The 22,601-nt window shown below is 33.5% G+C and overlaps 1 protein-coding gene across 1 annotated transcript in view; it reads left to right on the top strand.

The window, feature by feature from the left end:
* Positions 1–7,027: 7,027 nt before the first annotated feature.
* LOC110102552 (mitochondrial import inner membrane translocase subunit TIM22-4) overlaps positions 7,028–22,601 on the top strand; it is a 28,442-nt gene continuing 12,868 nt past the window's right edge. The window contains exon 1 of the mRNA XM_020830921.2: positions 7,028–7,372. Coding sequence (XP_020686580.1) covers positions 7,222–7,372 — 151 coding nt within the window. The 5' untranslated portion in view covers positions 7,028–7,221. The remainder of the gene's footprint in view (positions 7,373–22,601) is intronic.

The following is a 22,601-nucleotide window of genomic DNA, read 5'->3' as shown; positions in this document are numbered from 1 at the left end:
CACTAGGACGAATAAATCTCTTATCAACCAACTCATGAAGTTGAACCTTCAACTCTTAAAGCTCCATAGGTGCCATACTATATAGAGCTTTAGATATCAGGGTCATACCTAAAAATATATCAATACAGAACTCTAAGTCTTTATCCATAGGTAAACTGACTAACTCCTTAGGAAAAACATCTAAAAGAGAAATGGATTGAGTGATATAGAGTTTGGGTGTGATCAAATAAGGTTATGATAGTCCCTCTCTTAATGGACAATGGAATTAGGTAATTTCAAGTTAGCGAGCGACTAGAGGCAAGCAAACCAATTCTCTAATTGGAGGAATGAAAACTAAGTAGCAAAAAGTTGTTGGACATGATTAGGAGAATCACTTTCATATAAGGAGGGAAAACTAAGTAGCATGAAGTTGATAAGAAACTCGAGGCGATTGGGATAGTTTTCTATTTAAACTTTGAAAACTAAGTTGTCTAAAGTCAAGTTGTGACTAGAGCTAATGGAGACATTCTCTTTCCTAAAATAAGGGTGAGGATGGCGCATAAAAGTAAGATGGATCCAAAAAACCTAGAGATGATTTATCAACACTCGAGGCTATTATTGCAACTCTTCTATGATTTAAACATTGCATGTTTGTTCAAAATTTATTAAATATTCAGAATATGTAGAATCATAGTTTATTTATTTTTTTTAGGTATGATGTTTCAAACTTTTTTTTTTACTTTAATCTTATAAATTTGTATTATACTTGGATGGCCCAAATCAATCTCACCCTTAATTTAGAAGATTTTTGAATGATCTTCAAACCAAGCCAATGGACCTATGCCCTGTTAGACTTGGGCAATCAATCAAATGGCTTAAGGGTGGCTCAATGATAGTATCCTTCATAAAATAATTTTGAAAATGTCTATGGATTAGATTATGATTCAGTAAAAAATTATAATGATATGCTATTATTTTTATGTCAAAATATTCATCTTTTTTTAAAGCATTCTAATGATATATATAAATAGCTCATAAAACAAAGATATATATAGATTGAAAAAATTCTAAGTATTATATTTTAAAAATGCTTATGTAAAAATGGGAAAATTTATTATGATTCATAGTAATGTCCATTATGTTATTAAAGAGAGTGGGTCAGATGGGGCAATTGACTAATTAGAGAGGTAATAGTTAAAGTCGTTATCTTCCTTATGTCTCTCCTTATATATGATCCATAAGTCATATAAAAAACAAGGGGGTTAGTTTAACCCCCTACCCCTCTAAAATCATCTTAATTAGTTTCATTTAAAAATATTTTGATTGGCTCAAGCCTTATATTTGCTCTAAACTAGATATTTCAATTGAGTGACAATAATGATATATTTATATTAACAAAAAATCCCCTCATTCTTCTTGTCATCACATTTATCATCCCACTAAAATAAACAAAATATATTGACTTTTAAAGCTCAAATTTTAATTATAGGCACATAAAATCATACTAAAATTCATAGCATCTTAAGCATTCATTCATCATTAAATTGATTGTTTATCTCATGATATACTACATGTACGAGCTCCTTACATTGTATATTTCTTTCCAAAATTTTATTAAACCTTGAATCTTGAGAGGTCATTGCATCTATCAAGTAGTTTTGCTTTTGTTAACATTCTTATCTTTTTTTATCATTATTGGATTAGAGAAGCCACCTATTCTCATGAAATCTTGAGAGGTCATTGCTTTTGCTACATCTAAGGCTACCATTCTCATGAAATATTAGTGAATATTAACATATGAGCCTTCTTATATTATATCTAATTATATAATTTATCTTGATTTTGTGAATGTTAATGCCTATTATGGTACATCTTGTTATAAACCCTAAACTCTGTAGTAGTAGTTAAAAATTATTTTAGTTGTCATTATATGTCCAAAATATAATTCATCTTTATCAAAACATATGTAATGTAGTGCTTTAATTACCCTAATTTTTTCATAATTTTTTTTGCACCGGTGGAATTCGTTAAAAAATTAGTACATATCGGTACAAGAGTGGGGTTTTTGGGACCAATAGTTGTCCGTTTTGTAAATCAATTCCATAAAAAAATTTAAATAAAATGAGCTATTTTACGAATATTTATTTATAATTTTTAGAATACCTAAAAATATATATATGAATTTTTAGCTAACAATTAAATAATTAAAATAATGACCAAAATATATTTTTAATATTCTATTATAAAATATTATATTCACCTAAATGACTTTTTTAAAAATCCATTTACCTTTTTTATCTTGTTTAATAGAGGGGTAATAGAGATTAGCTTATGTAGAGAGAGAGAAAAGGGGAAAATCTGACTTTGGGTGACTTCGAGCCATTTTTGTTTGTGGACCAAGTTGAGAAAGTTGTTCGTCTTGAAGTGGGTCACATTACGCCTATAATATGATAATATATGTGCATATGTGATTAAATTATATATGATGTGAGATATATGAGGCCAAAATCTTTTGAGATTCTCTTTGTGTCATCGAATATTCTAGGCCTATAAGGTATATTCTGATAGTTATAAGTCATATTCTAATGCCTATGGGCAAGTTATGGTGCTATAAGCACAAAAGGGAGTAATAATGGGTCAACATTCTTTGATATTTTGTCTAGGTCTGAAAATATATTATGAACTACGCTATGATATACATTGTAATTTATTTATCTACTTAGTATTGTTATTTAAATAAATGGATAACAACTATGCTCATATTACACTTTTTAGTATAATGATTTATTATACCACATTTAACTATTTTTAAATATTTAGCAAAATTTAAAAAAAGAATTTAAAATTTTATATTTAATTTATGCGGTATGCTGAGTTGTTATAGCTTATAATGGGTTTACTTCTAGTTTTTAGGATATGTGAAGGGAAAGGAGCTTGTGGATTAAAAGTTCAGGATTGGTCAAAGTTTATAGGAATTTATTTATTTTTATTTTTGTACATTCATGGTTATTTATTATTCAGTTCTGTAGCTTCTGTTTGTAGTCATAAACTGTAGTGTAGATATATTTTAATGAAATGAAAGAAACCTTATGAATGAGTTTATTTTTAGTATTTAGGTGTTTTAATAGCTCTATAATATGTAATTATTTTAAATTAACCTTGGAAGAGTATCTAAATATTTCAAAATTAGATATTGGGATTTATTTATCACAGCATAATATGATAGGACCTATCCTGATTAGGTTGGGTTGTGAAATATCTTATCTTAAGTAAACATGTAGCTATCTTATCCTAGTCTTACATAATAAAGATCACATATCACCTGAGTTTTTTTTGTTAATATCTCGAGGTCATGTTTTAATGGTTTATAAACCCAACACCTTAATATTTTTATGATCATTCACACCATTTAATAGTAACCTAAATAATTAAGGCTCACCCAAAGTGATATTATGAGCATTTGCTCTAATATTCTGCCATGACTTTTATTTTAGTGTTTATTATTTTATAGAGGGCAATGAATAATTGGATTTAGATGCCCGAACTTAATACAATTTTCTTTCATCATGGTCATTGGGCAATCCAACTATTATGTGCCCTTAATCCTATGACATTTTATAGATGATAAATAATATTTTGGAGTGCGAGCCTCAATTTCATGAGCAACATGTAATTGAGATCCTCTTGAAAAAATATATAAATCGGTTAAGTTTCTTTTGACAAAGTTCACCATCAACTGTAGCTAAAATGAATTTAATAGGCTATGTAAAAAAATCATTAAAATAATGTTTTAACAAAAGAATAGAGATTAAGTATAATATTTATGCCCTTGATAGATGAATTTTGCTTATAAACCTCAAGCACTTTAACCAAAATGCCTTAAACCTTAAATTATAAAAAAATTCCCTAAACACTAATTCTTAACCCTGAATCCTAAACCTTGATGATGCTTCCACATCAAAGTTTTAATCACTTCTTTTGACAATAGTGGTAATAAAGAGTAATTCATGATTGATGGCTTGAAGTTAAAGATTAAGAAGATTGTCAAGATAAACAAATTTTTGACTATAAATATATGGGCCATCAATGGTTAATTTTGGTTAAAGTAAACTTTATTGGTCAATTAGGTTTAGTCTTCATTGGGTTAAAATGGATTTAGATTGGAGTCATTAGTGAGTTTATCAAGTGAAGTAATCAAGCCAAAAGACCCTATATTTTAAAATACACAAAGTGAGATACAATATGATAGTCGTTACAAGTCATATTCAAAAATTCAAGGTAAGTATGTTGAACAATGGAATGATGCTTAAATATTTATATAATATTTGAGGAGGGCTTCTCAATTAGGATTGCATTGGAGCTATTGGTGGAACGCATATAGATGCATGTGTTTTAAATATTGAGAAGTTGGTATATATAGAATGATATAATTCATCGATACAAAATATCATGGTAGTTTGTAACTACAATATGTGCTTCACATTCAAAATGGCAGGCTGGGAGGATAGTGAACATGACAGCCGCATATTCAAATTTGCTTTACGTAATCATGAACATAATTTTCCTTTGCCACATGTAGGTTAGTTGTTGATACTAAAAAGTTTCATGCTATTGAAAATCTTTATAAGAAACCAATGCATACTTCCAAATAGGTTAATATTATCTTATGAACATTGAATATCTGATGTAACATGAGTTTTTGAAGCCATTTTCAAATATAAGGTATCATAGTCTAGATTTTGAAAGAGGTAGTTAATTGGTTCACGGTAGGTAAGAAAATATTTAATAAGCAACATTCGTCATTACATGGTGTCATTAAAAATATTTTTTGGTGTGTGGAAGAAGAAATACGTTATATTGCGTGGTGTGTCAACTTATTTATTTAAGAAGCAAGTGAAATATTGACGATTATAATGACTTTACACAACTACATATGTCATCATCTTTCTTGAGACAATCCAAAATTTAATATTTGTGATATTGATCAATCATATATACTTGAAGAAGCATATGAGTTCTGAATTATGCAATTATTGATAGATAATGATAAAGATGTAATAAGCAATGAGTGAAAGTTCGAGTAGGTTGTTAGACCTATTTAAACTGTCCCAAGACTAACTAAAAGGGGGCACTGAATTGATAATTTAAAAAATTCTCTTGGATTTTAGAAAAATTTTTAAGTACTTTTATACATTGATAGATTCTAATAAAATAATTTTCAACCACAAAAATTTAAAGTGCATAAAATAAAAATGTAGTAAAAATTAAAAGAACACAAGAACACCAAATTTTTTAGTAATTCAGTCCAACTAGACCTACGTCCACTCCATAAAGACTCATTCTTTAGGTATTGTACTAAATCAAAAGTAACTCTCATTTTGCTCCCACAGTAATGTAGAGAAGCCCTTACAAAACTTCTCTTCCACTAACCCGGTGAGGCAGAGTACCGACATTTTTTCTCACCCTCCTAGTGATGGCAGAGTATCAACGTCCTTTCTCACCCTCCTGGTGATGGCAGAGTACCAATATCCTTTCTCACCCTCCTAGTGATGGTAGAGTACTATGATATTCTTTGAAAATCTTCTCTCAAGACCCTTCAAGAAAGTAGGAAAGAATTTTGAAGAACAAATAAGAGATCCTTAACTTTGGGCAACCTTGTGAATCCCCTCATAATTTTCTCTAACAAAATCTCTCTCTTCACTCTTAAAACACTCTCTCAAACATTCCTTATCCACTATTAAGAGAAATTTGCAGCAAGATCATGAGTGTCAGTTTTTAGGATATTTATATATGAAAGACAAGAAAAATCGTTTAAAAAACTAAAAATTACAACTAGAACGTACTCATATTCTAAGTACGATCGAGAATTGTCTTCATGAACAATTTAAAAATCGATGTACGATTTGTATAAACCTGATTTCGTACTCTGTCAGTCGTATGTACGAATTGATATTGTAATGTATGAACAGTTCAAAATTGAACTAATTCATCTAATACGATATTGTACGGACCTCATTTCGTGTAATGTGAGTCGTCTATATGAATCCCACTTCATACAGTACGAACCATTTAAACAAATCATGCTTCATTTAGTACAAACATGGACGACCCCCTTTCATACTCTGGAAGTCTTATGTACGAACCCCACTTCGTACGATATAAACAGTTCAAAAATTGATGAGTTCATTTGGGATGAATTGGTATACACCCGTTTCGTACTCTGTGAGTCGTCTGTATGAACATACATAGTACAATATGAACAATTCAAAAAAGATTTCCCGACATGATTTGATTAACTTCATTTTGGTGGAACTACCATAACAAATCATCAAATACGATTAGAAATTATACAGTACGATTAATTTTAAAATTTTAAGTTTTGACTTACTCCCTCAATGTGTGTGTGCACGGTTACCCAATTACAATCATACTCTCTCAAACTCAATAAAAATTTACATACTTCATTACATGAAACCCTAATCTATTATGTCTTGAAGTCTTCCCAAGTCTAGAGTATGATTTCCCTAAAATATTAGTACACACAAACAATAAAAAGAAAATATATCCAATGTATGCTAGGATAAATAATAATCAAAGCAATAATATTTTGGTATCATAAAAAATCACATTATTTAAAACTTAATCTTGAAATCTAAGTTACAACAATGAGTTGAGAAATGATGAAGATGCTGATGAGATGATCCATTTACTGGAGTAAAATTACAAATGTATTGATGGATGAGATGAATTAGGAGTCATATGTATGATCAAATTTCTCAGGAATTGTTGCTATAGAATTGTATATTTCACCATATGGTTGTCTTAACAAATATTTTATATTTCGATTTTATTTCTTGTTATAGCTGTTAGTTTCTAAGCTTTTCCTAGAATGCTTTCAACATTGATTGCTTGCGTTTTGCATTCCTTTTACTTATTATGTCTTAATGCTATAGACGGGTAAGCATTTCACCCGTGTGTCGACCGGGTTACGTGTGACACGAGTACTATCGGTTGGAGATCGATCTAACGGACCCTAAAAATTACCTAAGCTTGAGAGGACAGAAGAGGGAGAGGCTGCCATTACAAGGCGGCAACTCTTCCCCGCTTTTCTTCTCCTCCATCCGTCTCCGCAATCCCGCCTTTCGTCGCTGAGTTCTATAGAGATTTTGAGCTTGCTCGGGTTCAGATTCTGGTTTTTCATACTTCGTGTACAATATCTTGCTTTACAACCTATTCATATTCATGGCCTCTGCTGAAGGAAAAAACCAATCAGCGCCGAAACAAGAAGAAAAGCCAAAGATAGAGCCATTGAGACTCCCTACCATGGAGGAAATCCGAGGTCAGGACATCTGGAACAACTGCGCCGTCCGCAGCGTAGTCAGTGGAGTTATGGGTATGTTTCTGCTATTTTACTATTTTGTGTTCGCATAAACATTTAGAAAATGGCAGAAGACCTTGCTTGTTATCTTTCAATTGTTTAATGTTAGTTTTGATGACACCTGAATTCCTGGCTTCCAGCTTATGAAATGCGATAGATAAAACTTATGTTCTAATGGTGATAATATCATAAATTTTTTTCTTGGGGGAGGAAAAGCATAAAGAATGGGCATTTTTATGATACTGGTGAGTTTCGATCTTGAGCAACAACGAGCATATCGTGGTACTTAGAAATTTTATGAATTGAATGACTTAAATACTTGCTTTGTTTGCCTTTGGACAATAGCTGCGTTGAAATTTGATTGTTGGAATCTAAAATGTCTCATGTTTTATTGGATTAAGGTTATGATTGATTGATTGAAAGCCGCTTTTTGTCCATGAACTGAAACCAAGTGTTTTTGGCCCCTTTTCAAGTGGCCTCTCGGTCCTCTCCTATCAAATTATCATTAAAAAACCGAATCAAGAAAAACCAAATTATGGATGCTGGTTAAAGTTGGAAAACAAACCATCAGCAATTCAGCATCATCATTATGGACTTTATACTGACTATTTGGGGTTGTCTTTATAAATTCTCATCTTCTAAAAGTTCTTGAAGTTGCATGAGGTGTTAGATCTATGCATTCACAAATCTTTTTGAGATATTCAATCTTCTTGTTAGTCTTTTTGAGATGTGGATATGATAATGTCTATTACTCTTATTTTGTACTCTTACATACATTTAATATTATATTTACATTTGCCTTCTTGTCCCATGGATGTAAGTTGTTGGCTTAACTATATAAATTTTAATATTCTTACTTCTACGGTTGAGCTTATTGTTCTCTATTTTGTTTTTGTATGGTGTTATTATTTAGTGTGATTAGGCTGGTCATTTTACTTCAAAACTATTATAGGGGTAATTTCAGCCTTTTGTTGTGACATTATTAGCAGAGTTGCTAAAATATTCATAAGAAATGGTGTCCTATGGATTAAACCCTTCCACTGACATTGCCAAATAAGTTTGAGAAATTTAATGGAACAATATTTTTAAAATTTGGAATCTGAAGATGAGATTATCTTTTGTTGACAAAGGGATTGATTAAGCCATCAAAGGGAATTAATTCCTTAATTGGCATAAATTAGGTGGAGACGGATCAAAAAGCCCTCTATTTGATTGTCCTTAGTTCGGGAAATAAGGTTCTAAACATAAATAAATAAGAGTATCACACAGGATATGTGGGAAAGGTTGAAACAAATTTACTTGAATATTTAAAATTACAAGTATTTGCATTTCACATAAAGGTGATACATTACTATTAGATCATTGGATGCTCACAACAAGCTACTTTTGGATCCAACTATTGGATGTGAAGGCTGAAGAGGATGATAAAACTTTACTCTTGTTATGCTCTCTACCATCATCTTATGAGCACATCATTACCATCTTGTTATGTGGAAAATATATTATTTTAATAAGATAGGAGAAATTTACTCTTCTATCAAATGATTTGAGGAAGGTGCAAGGAGAAAGCCCAATCATGAGTTTATTTGTGAGGATCAATATTTAAAATTGCGTATTCGGGTATTGAGGCGTTTTTCATTTGTGAGGCGAGGCGTAAGCCTCAAGGCGTTTTGAGGCGTAAGCCTCAAAATCAAAAGATTACGTAAACATAAAATGATAAATTTTTTATATACTAATGAGTGAATAATATAAAACATAAAAAAGCATAAGATATGAAGTGAAATCAAAATATCCCAATAATAAGACAACATGAAATATAGTTCAACTCAAAATTCTATATTTCCCAAATCCTAGTATTCTTTTTATTAACATATAATTCCAATTTTTATAAAACGAAGATTTTAATTTAGGGTTTAACTAGGAAAGTAAAACCAAGCAACAAATACAAACAAAAAAGAGACAATGCAATGGAAAAGAAAGAATATTAGGATTTAACGTGGAAAAATCTGAAACTAAAAAAAAAAAAATCACGGAGCCAAACCACACCAAGAATTCCACTATAAAAATTGGGAAAAATTTTGTACAGATCTCTCTCTCTCAGTCTCTCCTTGTCTCTTCACTCTTGCACTGTTTTCTACTTAGAAATAACAAAGAGAAAGCACCTTAAAACCACAAAGGCATGTAACCCTTTATGAAAAATGTGGAAGAAAATTGTCCAGCCCGCCTCGCAGCACTGCGACGCTAATTTTAGAGCGGCGTGGAACTCTACTATTTGTCTCCAGTTAGTCTGATAGCGACGCAACGCTTTACTCTCTGCCTCTTGCTTGAGTCGCAGCGTCACGATGCTTCGCTCTGTTTGCTTCATATCAGATAATATAACGTCGCAATGCTCGGGTAAACAGCGCCGCAACTCTGTACGGTTGTATGAAAAAAAAAGGTCGACAGCCGCTGTATAGTTGTACGACCACTCGAACCCAAGCAGGGAGAGAACCCCCTTCCCCCTCGCGAGCTCAACAGATGGAATTGAGATCCAAGGTAGCAGTACAACTCGATTGATCGACACAATCTAATTTCACACAAAGCTAACAATCTCACACTTAAAAATTGATTGTGATCAATCCTTCTCCGGATTTATAGCACCAATCATAATACATGTAGTTTGGCTCACATTTACTCTCATCCTTAATGACGACCAACTGAACCTAACATAGTTTCAGTTCATCAACTATCATTGTCTTCGTCAGCATGTCTGCTGGATTCTAAGTTGTGTGAATCATCTCTAAATATAACTGACCATCTTCAAGAAGCGATCTAATGAAATGATACCGAAGTTGGATGTGGTTTGCCTTGTATGAAATGCATCATTCTTGGCTAGATGAATAACGCTCATGTTGTCACTATGTAAATTCCTAATCCTTTGCCCTTTTTCTAAGTTATGCCAAGAAACTTTACAATCATATCATCTCCTTGCTAGCCTCAGTGATAGCAATATACTCAACTTCAATTGTTGAGAGCGTAATAATTTTCTGTAACTTGGAAATCCAATTCATTGCAGTCTTTCCCAAAGTAAAGATATAACTAATTGTGCTTCTCCTACCATTATGATCTAAAGTAAGATTAGAATCTACATACCCCTGTAAATCAATCCCTATATCTCCAAAACAAAGAGCTTTGTCAACTAACCCTCTCAAGTACATGAGAATCCACTTAAATCGCCTCCCAATGAAGTTTTCCTTGGTTACTCATGAATTTATTGACTACTCGGTCTGCATATATTATATCTTATCTCATACAAATCTTAACATATATAAAACATCTAACTACTGAAGCATACAGAATTACAGATTCCTCTCCATCTATTCTTGCTCTGCTTCAGATTTAGGCTATTGTTGCTTATATAGCTGAAAATGACTACTCAAGGGAGTGCAAACTAGGGGTGTAACTAAGCCGAGCTGGCTCAAACTCGGCTCGTTAAGGAGCTCATGAGTCGAGCTTATTGAGCCACTAGTTCGAGCTTAAGCCTATATTTGAGCTCGTATATTAAACGAGCTCGAGGTCAGCCTGGTTCGACTCAAAACTTATTGAGATGCTCAATTAACTTAAAATATATTTAAAAATTAATTTAAATTAGCATTGTATAATATATTTTAATATTTTAAACTAAATTCTATATTAAAAATAAAAGTTCTAAAAAATTGAAAATTTTAATTTAAAGCTAAAAAAGAGAGCTCAACAATCAAGTCAAGCTTGAGCTTTCTAAACGAGCTTGAGCAGTTGTAAATTTGAATAGTACTTCTAACATCTGGTTTTTCTTTCAGCCTGTAAATCCATTGATTTTGCAGTGCTTTCTTGTCATTTGATAGCTTGTAAACTCCTCAGTTTGATTCAACTCAAGTGAATACATTTTATCATTTATGGCTTGCTCCCACTTCTTTGAATCGTAAATTTAAATAGCCTCATCATAACACTCTGGTTCATCACTATCTGTTAGCAATAAATAGTTTAAGAAAGGAAAATAATTTTATATTGGTTTTGAGATTCTATTGGATCTCCTAATTTCAGTAGCAGGTGTCTGAAGAATTTTCTGTGCTTTATCAGCTTGAGCATGCCTTTTATCTGTCTTCTTGATCATCATCATCATCTATTTCAACATTTTTGGAAGAATCTTCATTAGTCTCATTTCTATTATTGTACATTTTATTTTCATTGAATGTGACCCTCTTATTCCTGATGAACTTTTAATTATGATAATCCCAGAATTTATAGTCACATTCATTTGAGCAATATCCATAAATTTATAGTTGATAGATTTTGGATCAAGCTTACTCCTAGATCCTGCATCAACATGAACATATGATAAAAACCAAAACTTTTGAGGTGAAATAAACTTACCTTCTTACCACTCTAAGCTTCCTCAGGTAACCCTCATTCAAAGGAATTGTTGGACCACAACTGATAAAAAATACAATAATATTCACTATTTTTGCCCAAAACTACTTGGGTAGACTAGTATGCAGCTTCATGCTCCTGGCATGCTTAGTGATAATTCTATTTATGTGCTTTGCAACATCATTCTACTCTGGTGTTCTTAGAACAGCGAACTTATGCTTGATGTCATTTAAAGTATAATACTCCTTGAACTTCTTATCACGATACTCGCCGTTATTCTCTGATCTGAGACACTCGAGCCTTAATCCTTTCTCATTCTTAACCATGGTCATTTATTGCTTGAATACTTCAAACACACATGAATTGCATTTTAAGAGGTAAACACATCTTTCTGCTATGATTATCAATAAAAGTGACAAAATATAGAGATCTTATAGAAGAAATTAGAGTAGGACCTCATACATTAGTATGCACTGTCACCTCCCGACCCGGTAAGCTCGCATAAGCGAGGCGAGAACAGAGGTCGAACAGTAAAAATTAAAAACATTCACATTTCATAATCAAAACATCTCCAAATCTTCAAGAAAGAGCCACTATAAAAAAATGCCAAGTAAAAATTTTCTTTCTATTCATCTATCATTCAACAATATCAACTTTAAAATATAGATGTTCAAAACATAAAATGATATCCATAAATTTTTCCTTACAATTCATCTCGAATCTTTCTAACCCAAAATATCAAAAACAAAAAAGAAAGAACTTGTCGCCCGTTGTCTCCCTACGACGGTACATGAAGGGTGGTCTATATGCCATTATCTTTTATCGAGTTCTCTTGAAAAGTGTCCCATAAGTAGGGCGAGTCACAACTCAATGGATAAAATGTCATTCAATTAAATTTAGAGGCAAGGAATGAAGTATAACATGCATCTACTTCTCAATAAATAAACATTCAACATGTCATAACATATTATCTAAAGTGAAAATGCCACTAAGTCAACCTTTAAGTTCTATTTCTTTGCATAAACTTGCAATCCTTTCTCCTTAAGCATTCAAGACTCATTTGATACCTCATATACATATAAAATAATGATATGATATCATATTAACATAATATTTAACACCCGTCTCGGAAATTATCATTTTTACTGATCATGTATACTTTAACTGGCCATTCATTTACCATTTGGTTCTAAAGAACCCTTTTTCCATTTGGCTCAAAAGAGCCCCATTACCCTTAGCTCAAAAGAGCCCCTTTACCATTGATAATTCCGTATCAAACATGCATATATAAACATTCCTTATTTATTCATAAAAAATGCTTTAGCATGACATTCATGTATATGTTATCATATGATGTTACATACTTGCTAATTACATGAGAAAAGAGATGCCCATATGTATGTTGCATGTAGAAGAATGTATATGCATTACATATAAAAGAAACATAAACTTTATACTTTCTACTTTCATTACTTGAGAGGTTTTGCATTTATATCAAGCGTTTAAGAGCATTTATGTAAAACATGCTAGCCATTTATGGAATTACAAGTAACATATAAAAGAAATACTATTTCTACATGATTGCATTTAGAGAACTTCTCAAATTTAAAAGAATTTCATTTTACTTACCTCACCACGATGATTTGCCGAAAGTGCTATCGAGCTCTTCCCTTTTCGTGATCAATATCTAAAAAAGACACAACATAACGTGTAAACATTACTTTTTCTCTTATAAACTTCTAAAAAACCCTAATTTATGAATAATGAACTTATCCATACACCATTTTTACTCTTCCTAACTAAACCATTTTCCCCAGTTCAGGATTAATATCATTCTTATTTCCTCTAAATTGGAATTTAATCATAAATCTAGCTTTTTGAAAACCTCCTTCAATTCCTTTAATATCATTCTTATTTCCTCTACATAAAGAACCGCTCTTACACTTAAACATAAATTAACATACAATGAATTTTCAGATTTTTCCTAAATTAAAAATTAGAAAAATAGTCTTTTGTGCAAAAACTCTATTTCTTGCCTTTAAAAATCTTTCTAAACCTATTTGGAACCAAGACACTAAAAAAATTTCATGATTTTGCAAAGCCCTAATTTTTTTGGAATATGAAATTTCATCATAAGGTTTAACTAACTTCCTATATAAGCTCTCTAACATCATTAGGAAGCTTTCTTACAAAGTCATTTTGAAAGAATACAAAAATAGGAGAAAATCTTAATTTTTAAAATCTAAATTTTTCAAGAAATTATCTCATTTTTGTGCTTAAAATCATCATCTAAACCTTCTATATCCTTAGCTTAAAGAGTTTTGAAATTTCCCTCAAACCCTAGATTTCTTTATTGAGAAAACTCTTAGGAAAACCATGAGAAAATGTTTATAAGAACTCACCTTAACCTTCCTTTAGTCTTCCCTACTATTTTCTTCACGATCGACTGCCGGAATGTCGCCGCCGAAGCCACCGTCGCTTCTCCTGTCGCCTCCTACCCGTGCTCCCTTATGTTCGGTTCGGGCCACACAAATGAATTGGGGATCGAAATTATTTCAGTCCCCTAATAAGAGTGGGGGCATTAGGGGTTCAAAGCACATAGTCCTAAATGCCCTCACTTACTAACATCTCCACTTACATGACATGAAGGGCATTCTTGTCATAATGAAACTTCAATAAATTTTTACTTACAAATTACACGAGATTCAATATGGGTTTTTTATACCAATTTGCTCAAAATTTACGTACTATTTTATAAAATTTATTGCGTCGAATTCTGACGACTCTGAAATTTTGCCTAATTTCGTCGTGGTGCATCGAAATGCGTGCGACGCTAAAAATCGTTATTTTTCAGGTTTTATAATTCTCCCCCCTTATAAAAAATTCGTCCTCGAAATTAAAAAAAAAAATCTTAAGAAACCATACCTTAGTCAAATAGGTAAGGGTAGCTTTCTCTCATTTCTGATTCCTTCTCCCAAGTGGCATCTTTTTTAGAGCCATCCAAAGAACTTTAACATAAGGGATCTCTATGCTTTACAACTGCTTAACATCATAATCTATGATTTTCTCAGGTTCTTCTATAAATGTCAGATCTAGTTGGATATCCACTGATTTAGTAATGATCTTCTGGGCTTCATCTGAAATATATTTCCTCAAAGAAGAGATGTGAAATACATCATGTACTCCACTCATATGAGTTGGCAAAATCAATCTGTAGGCCACTTCCGATTCTTTCTGCAATTTCAAAAGAACCTACATATCTAGGACTCAATTTTTCCACTTTGCTAAATCTCTTCACACCTTTCATTGGACTAACTTTGAGGAATACAAACTCTCAAACTCAATTGATCTATGTTTAGCATCATAGTACTTTTTTCTGTCTATCTTACATAACCTTCAATCTATCACGGATCAGTCTTATCTTTTCAGTAGCATCATCTACTAAATCATCCATAATAATCTTTCTTTCTCCTATTTCAGCCCAATATAAGGGGGTTCGACATTTTCTTCCATACAAAGCTTCATAATGAGTCATACCTATACTTGATTTGAAATTATTGTTATAGGGAAACTCAATCAGTGGTATGTGTCTCCCATTTGCCACCAAAATCAAGTACACATAACCTGAGTAAATCCTCTAAGGTATGAATAGTTCTTTCTGATTGACCATCTGTTTGAGGGTGAAAGGCTGTACTAAAAGTAAATCTGGTACCCATTGCCTCCTGAACCTTCTTCCGCAGTCTAGAGGTGAATCTCCCATCCCGATCTAATACTATCGATCTCGGTATACCTTGAAGTATGACAATTTCATTAACATACACATTTGCCAACTTCTCAACAACATCAAATTGTTTGATAGGTAAAAAGTGTGCCGATTTGGTCAACCTATTTATTATCACCCATATAGTATCATGACCACTTCTGGACCTGGGTAAACCAACTACAAATTTCATGGCTATGTCTTCCCACTTCCACTTAGGTATAGGTAAGGGCTGCAATAAATCTCTTGGATTTTGATGTTCTATTTTAACCATTTGATAAATATTATACTTAGCCACCACTTCTGCTACACTTCTCTTCATCCATGGCCACCAAAAGTATTCTTTCAAATCTTGATACATCTTGTTACTATCTGGGTGAATGGTATAATTTGAATAGTGAGCTTCTTCAAATAATGTCATTTCTTAAATCTCCAACATCAGGGATGCAAATTCTGCCTCTATACTATAATAGATTATCATCATTAAGCTCGTACTCCTCCACATGACCTGCCTTCACCATATTTAAGATTTTCTCAAATTCTGCATCTTGAGGCAAAGCTTCCTTTATCCTGTCCTTTAATGTTGACTGAATGATCATCTGATTTAAAGACACAAACTCTGCATCCTTGGACTGGACTACTGAAATTTTTAGCTTCTCCAAATCTCTTTTCAATTCATACTGTTGTGTAATCATCCAATTAGTACTACCAGAAGTTTTCCTGCTTAAGGCATCTGCAATCACATTTGGTTTACCTGGATGATATTGGATATCCAAATTGTAGTCCTTAATAAGTTCCAACCATCTCCTATGCCTCAAATTCAACTCTTTATGTGTGAAGATATATTTTAAATTTTGGTGGTCAGTAAAAACTTCACACTTAACCCTATACAAGTAATGCCTTCAAATCTTCAGGGCAAAAACCACTGCAGCTAACTCCAGATCATGGGTTGGATAGTTCATTTCATGATTTTTCAGTTGCCTAGAAGCATAGGCAATGACTCTTCCATTCTGCATCAGTACACAACCCAATCCTTTGTATGAGGCATCACTATAAAGTTGAAATCCATCTGTCCCCGAAGGAATAGTAAGTACTAGAGCAGTCATCAAACACTGTTTCAGTCTTTGAAAAGCCTCTTCACATTGAACTGTCTATTCAAACTTCACTGTCTTTTGGGTCAATCTAGATAATTGCATAACTATTCGTGAAAACCCCTCAACAAATCTTTTGTAGTAACCAACTAAACCCAAAAAGCTCCTGATCTCCGTCACTGCAGCTGGTCGTGGCCAATCTATTATAGCTTGTACCTTGTGCTGATCCACAGAAATCTCTCCATTACTGATCACATGCCCAAAAAAATTCACTATTTAACCAGAATTCACATTTAGAGAACTTATCGTACAATTCATTCCCTCTTAAAACTTGCAACACAACCCTTAAATGATTTGCATGAAGTGCTTCATCAGGGGAGTATACCAAAATGTCATCGACGAACACTATCACAAATAGATCTACGAAATGGCCTAAAGATTCTATTCAAGAAGTCCATAAACACAGCAGGGGCATTTGTAAGTCCGAATGACATCACCATAAATTCATAATGCCCATATCTAGTATTGAATGATGTCTTTGCTATGTCCTCTTATCTAATCTTAAGCTGATAGTATCTCGATCTCAAGTCAATCTCGGAAAATACAGAGGCACCTTCTAACTGATCAAACAAATCATTAATTCTCAGAAGAGGATATTTATTCTTTACAATCAACTTGTTCAATTCTCTGTAACCTATACAGAGCCTTAAACTTTCATCTTTCTTCTTCACAAAAAGTACAGGAGCACCCCATGGAGAAGTGCTAGGCCTGATGAATCATTTATCAAGCAATTCTTGTAATTGATCTTTCAATTCCTTTATTGCCATCCTATAAGGGGCTTTAGCAATAGGATCCGCTCCACTAACCAACTCAATAGTAAAATCAATTTCCTTGCTTAGAGGTAAGCTAGGTAAATCATCTGTAAATATGTCTGGATACTCTTGCACAATAGGTATATACTCTAATCCTTTCTCTTCTTTCTTCTCCTCCTTAACATAGGCTAAAAATCCTTCATATCCTTTCCTCAACAGTTTGTATGCCATCAAAGATGAGACTAACATGAAAGTTATGCTTTTTTTCCCTAGAAATTTAAATTCTCTCTCATGTCATACCAAATTTAAGCTTCTTCTTGTTACAATCTATTGTCACAAAGTGGCAAGACAACCAATCCATACCTAGGATTATATCAAATTCTGATAATGGCAATAATATAAGATCTGCTCCCAAGTTTTTATCACCTACAGTCAATTCCACATGACACTTCAAGTTGGTTTTTAATTGACTCTCATTGGGCATTAAAACTGATAAGGGTTTGAGCATAACTGAAGGGGACAAGTCAACAGACTTAACAAACTCTTCTAAAATGAAAGAGTGCAACGCTACCGTATCAAATAATACCTTAACAGGCTTGTTACACATAAAGATTGTTCCTAAATACCATGCAACATAATACAAAGCTTATCTTACTCATATATCATAAAAGAAATTATTAACATTTAAATAAAGTCCATACCTGTAATAACATTAGGAGAGTCCTTGGCTTCTTGTTGGGATAGACCATAAACCCTTGGCTGAATAGGTTCACGAATTTGGCCTTGAGATGGAGTTGATGCAGTAGACTCCACCATCCTTGGCCTACCAGCCATCCTTTGAGGAGCACTACCTGTCTTGGCCTCTGGGGTAGACTTCTGTCCCAAAATAGGGCAAGATTTTGCCATGTGCCCTGGTTGATGGCACCAATAACAGGTATTAGTGCCAGAGAGGCACTCTCCCTTATGTGACCCCCATACTTATTACATATAACAGAAGGAGCGCTGTTCTCTGAAATGTTGGGTTTGGGCTTCTTCCAAATGGGTCTTCTGGATTGAAAAGATTGGGTAGACTTTGACCTACTTCCTTTTATAAAAGTCTCTTCTCCTACGAGTACTTTGTAAGTCCATTTCAATTCTTCATGCCCTCTCAACCAAGGTGGAATAATCCTCAATGCCAAAAGGAATCAATGGTTGTCTAATGATATCCTTTAAACCACATAGAAAGCGATGACACTTTTCTTATGCATTAGAGATTAAATGAGAGGCATATCTAGAAAGCATTGTGAACTCAGCCTCATACTATGTAATCGTTCTATCACTTTGTACCAGTCTCATGAATTTGTCTTGCATCAATCTTCTAGCTGACATCGGTACTTACCAGTCTCTAAATACTCTCACAAACTCCTCCCAAGAAACTTGGTTGCTCGGTCTTCCTCCAAAGGTCTCTTGCAATTGGCTTCTCCACCACCTCTCTACTTCACCATTAAAAGTATAGGCATCTAAGATAGCCATTCTATCTTGAGGGCATGACATATCTTCCAAGATCTTCTCTATCCTCATTAACCAGTCTTCCGCCTCAGTGGGTCCACTACCTATGAACAATGGAGACTTCATGTCTTGGAATAACTTTAAGTATTTGTCCATTGGCGTGCTTCCACTGCCTCCAGCCTGGGTCTGAGTATTCTTAATCATTTGGGTTATAGCTGCCATCATCTATGTAAAAGAGTCCATAGTAGTATTAATGCTACTACTCTGAGGCTCTATTACTGCTTGCAGATCCCTCCTAATCTATCCAATATTGCCATCAGTGACATTACTTTCAGGATTCACGGCCCTGAGACATAATGCAACGAAACAATTTAAGTAGTATATATCACATGCATCATATACCTACTCTAACCTATAGAATCATCATATTGACTCTTTCATATTGATCAGTACGTTAAAACCCTTTTGCTCTCATACCACTCTTTGTCACGACTCGACCCGGTAAACTCGCATAGGCGAGGCGGGAACGGAGGTCGTACAGTAGAAATAAAAACCATTCATATTTCATAATCAAAACATCTCCAAATCTTCAAGAAAGAGCCACTATAAAAAATGTCAAGTGAAATTTTTCTTTTTATTCATTCATCATTTAACAATATCAACTTTACAACATAGATGTTCAAAACATAAAAATATATTCATAAAATTTCCTTATAATTCATCATGAATTATTCTAACCCAAAATATCAAAAATAAAAAAGAAGTAACCTGTCGCCCGTCATCTCCCTATGACGGTACGTGAAGGGTGGTCTATCCGCCATTATCTTTTATTAGGTTCTCCTGAAAAGTTTCCCATAAGTAGGGTGAGTCATAACTCAGTAGATAAAATGTCATTCAATTAAATTTAGAGGCAAGTAAAGAAGTATAATATGCATCTACTTCTCAATAAATAAACATTCAACCTGTCGCTCGTCATACTCCAGTCGCCTCCTTCCCATTCTCCCTTCCGTTCGATTCTGGCCGCACGTATGAAATGGGGACCAAAATTATTTCGGTCCCCTAATAAGAGCGGGGGCATTAGGGGTTCAAAGCACAGAGTCCTAAATGCCCTCACGTACTAACATCTCTACTTACATGACATTAAGGGCATTCTTGTCATAATAAAACTTCAATAAATTTTTACTTTCAAATTACACGAGATTCAATATATGTTCTTTATACTGATTCACTCAGAATTTTGCGTACTATTTTAGAAAATTTATTGCGTCGAATTCTGACGACTTTGAAACTTTGCCTAATTTCGTCGTGGCGCATGTAAATGTGTGCGACGCTGAAGATCATTATTTTTCGGGTTTTACATGCACTAACTCCAACTTCTTTGACTTCACCTTTAAATCAGTCTTTGAGAAACTCACCTTCTGTTGCTTTCCATATACATAATCTTCAAAAAAATCTAAATTTATAAAATTTAAATTAGGAAGCTTTCCTTTAGTAAGAAGTGAATGATTACTTTTCTGACTCATATGGCTAAGTCTACGATGACAAAGACCTCCATCAGCATCTGGATCAGCTACTCGAATAGAATTTGATCTTTTGTTGATAACATATAGGATGCGTTCAATGCTGTCATGAGTTATAACTATAACCCCTTTTGTCACATTCCACGAATCTCCTGTGAATGATGTAATATGGCTAGAGTTTGCAAGCTGACTCATAGAAACTAAATTCCTATTCAAACAAAGAATATGCCTAACATCCTTGAATTTCCAAGTTGATCCATCTAGCATTCTGATATCAACATCTTCCAGTACGACAATGCTACAGGGCTTGTTGTCTCCTAGATACACTTTGCCCAAATTATCTTGAGTGTAGTTCTTGAACACCTCTTTGTTAGGACTTGCATGAAATGAAACACTTAAATTTATAACCCAAGATTCAGAATTTTTCAGAGATAAAATTAGATAATCACTCTGAAATTCTTCTACATATATATTTGCAGAGTGATATTTTTTTTTAACTCTACCACTAGTCTTCTTTGGAACAGTACTATCCTTTTCAAGTGACCATTCTTCACTCTACCTAAAGTAGATTTTCCTCTCATTGATTTAGATTTATCTCTATTTGGATTTCTTTCTAAACCCCTTCCTCTGGCTTTAACATTCAAAACAAAATTTGAATATTCACCATTCGCCTTCCTATGAGTCTCTTCATTCAGCACTAACCCCACAATGTCCTCAATTTTCAACTTTGAACTTCATGAAGAATTACTCAGTGTAATAACCAACCCAACCTAGCTATCTGGCAATGAAGATAACAACAACAATGCTCTCACCTTATCATCAAACTTGATGCCAATAGAAGACAACTGACTCATCGCAGTGTTTAAATTATTCAGGTGTTCTGCTATTGAGGTGTTGTCTAATATCTTCATACTGAATAATTTCTTCATTAAGAACACTTTTTTTGAGGCTAATGACTTCTCATACATCTTAGTTAGTGCAACTATGAGATAGACTGTAGTTTTCTCATTTACATGTTGAAAGCAATATATGAGGAAAGTAAAAGTCGAATCAAACTTAGGGTTGTCTGGTCAAAAATCATATCCACTGAATCTAGCTTCTTGGTGATTCTATCCAGTGGAAAATACAATTTCTTCTACCTTAACAAATCTTCAATGTGCATCTTCTACAATGCAAAGTTTGAATCATTGAACTCTTAATCTTGTATCTTGTTTTATCGACCATTACTCCCGCTTGATTGAAGTACGTGACTTTGCTACCAGTTGTTGAGGAAGTAAAACCATGCAACAACACAAATAAGAAAGAGAAAATGCGACAGAAAAGAAATAACACTAGGATTTATTGTTAAAAAACCCAAAACTTGGTTAAACCACGGAGCCACACAACACCAAGAAATCTACTATGAAAATTGGGAGAAAATTTGTATATATATCTCTCTCTCTCAATCCTTATCTCTCTTCATTGTTGCACCATTCTTTACTTAGAACTAAGTAAGAGAAAACACCTTAAAACCACCAAGGGATGCAACCGTTCATGAAAAACAAGAAAAAAAAATTTCTCAGCCTATCTCGCAGTGCTAGGTTTGGATCGTTGTGACGCTGCACTCTGTCATCAGTTTGTTTGACAGTGCCGCAACACTGGGGTCTTGAGCGCTGCAGCGCTTCACTCTTTCTCCTGCATGAGTCGTAGCACTGTGGTTTGGAGTGCCACGATGCTTCACTCTTTCTCTGCTCCAATTAGACAATACAACGTCGTAACACTCGGGTTAACAATGCCGCAGTGCTCGGGTGCACAACGCCGCAGCACTTTGGTGCACAATGCTGCAACATTGTATGGTTGTACAGAAAAAAAGATGACAACTGTACAATTAGTTGGAATTATGGGCACCTTTACTCATCCAAAAGTGAGTTGGAATAGAATTTTTCAAATATTTGTTTTGGATGATGTTACTTGACAAGGAATTTGAGTCAAAATGAATAGTTTTTCAAATTTATTTTGAAAGAAGAAAAATATTCATTGTACAGAGATTTTTATCAAGCCCTTCAAATTTTTTGGGTATTCATATCTTCTTGCAATAGACCAAGGAAAAATCTGTTCATCATGACTCTTCAAACAAGAAACTTTTTACATTGCTAATTTTATTGATGATCCACTTAGGATGACCTGATTTGGAATACAAAAGAA

Source organism: Dendrobium catenatum, unplaced genomic scaffold (assembly GCF_001605985.2).
Source record: "Dendrobium catenatum unplaced genomic scaffold, ASM160598v2 fragScaff_scaffold_716, whole genome shotgun sequence".
Taxonomy (NCBI): domain Eukaryota; kingdom Viridiplantae; phylum Streptophyta; class Magnoliopsida; order Asparagales; family Orchidaceae; genus Dendrobium; species Dendrobium catenatum.
Note: the sequence above shows the minus strand (reverse complement) of the source record. Positions and strands in the feature narration are given on the sequence as shown.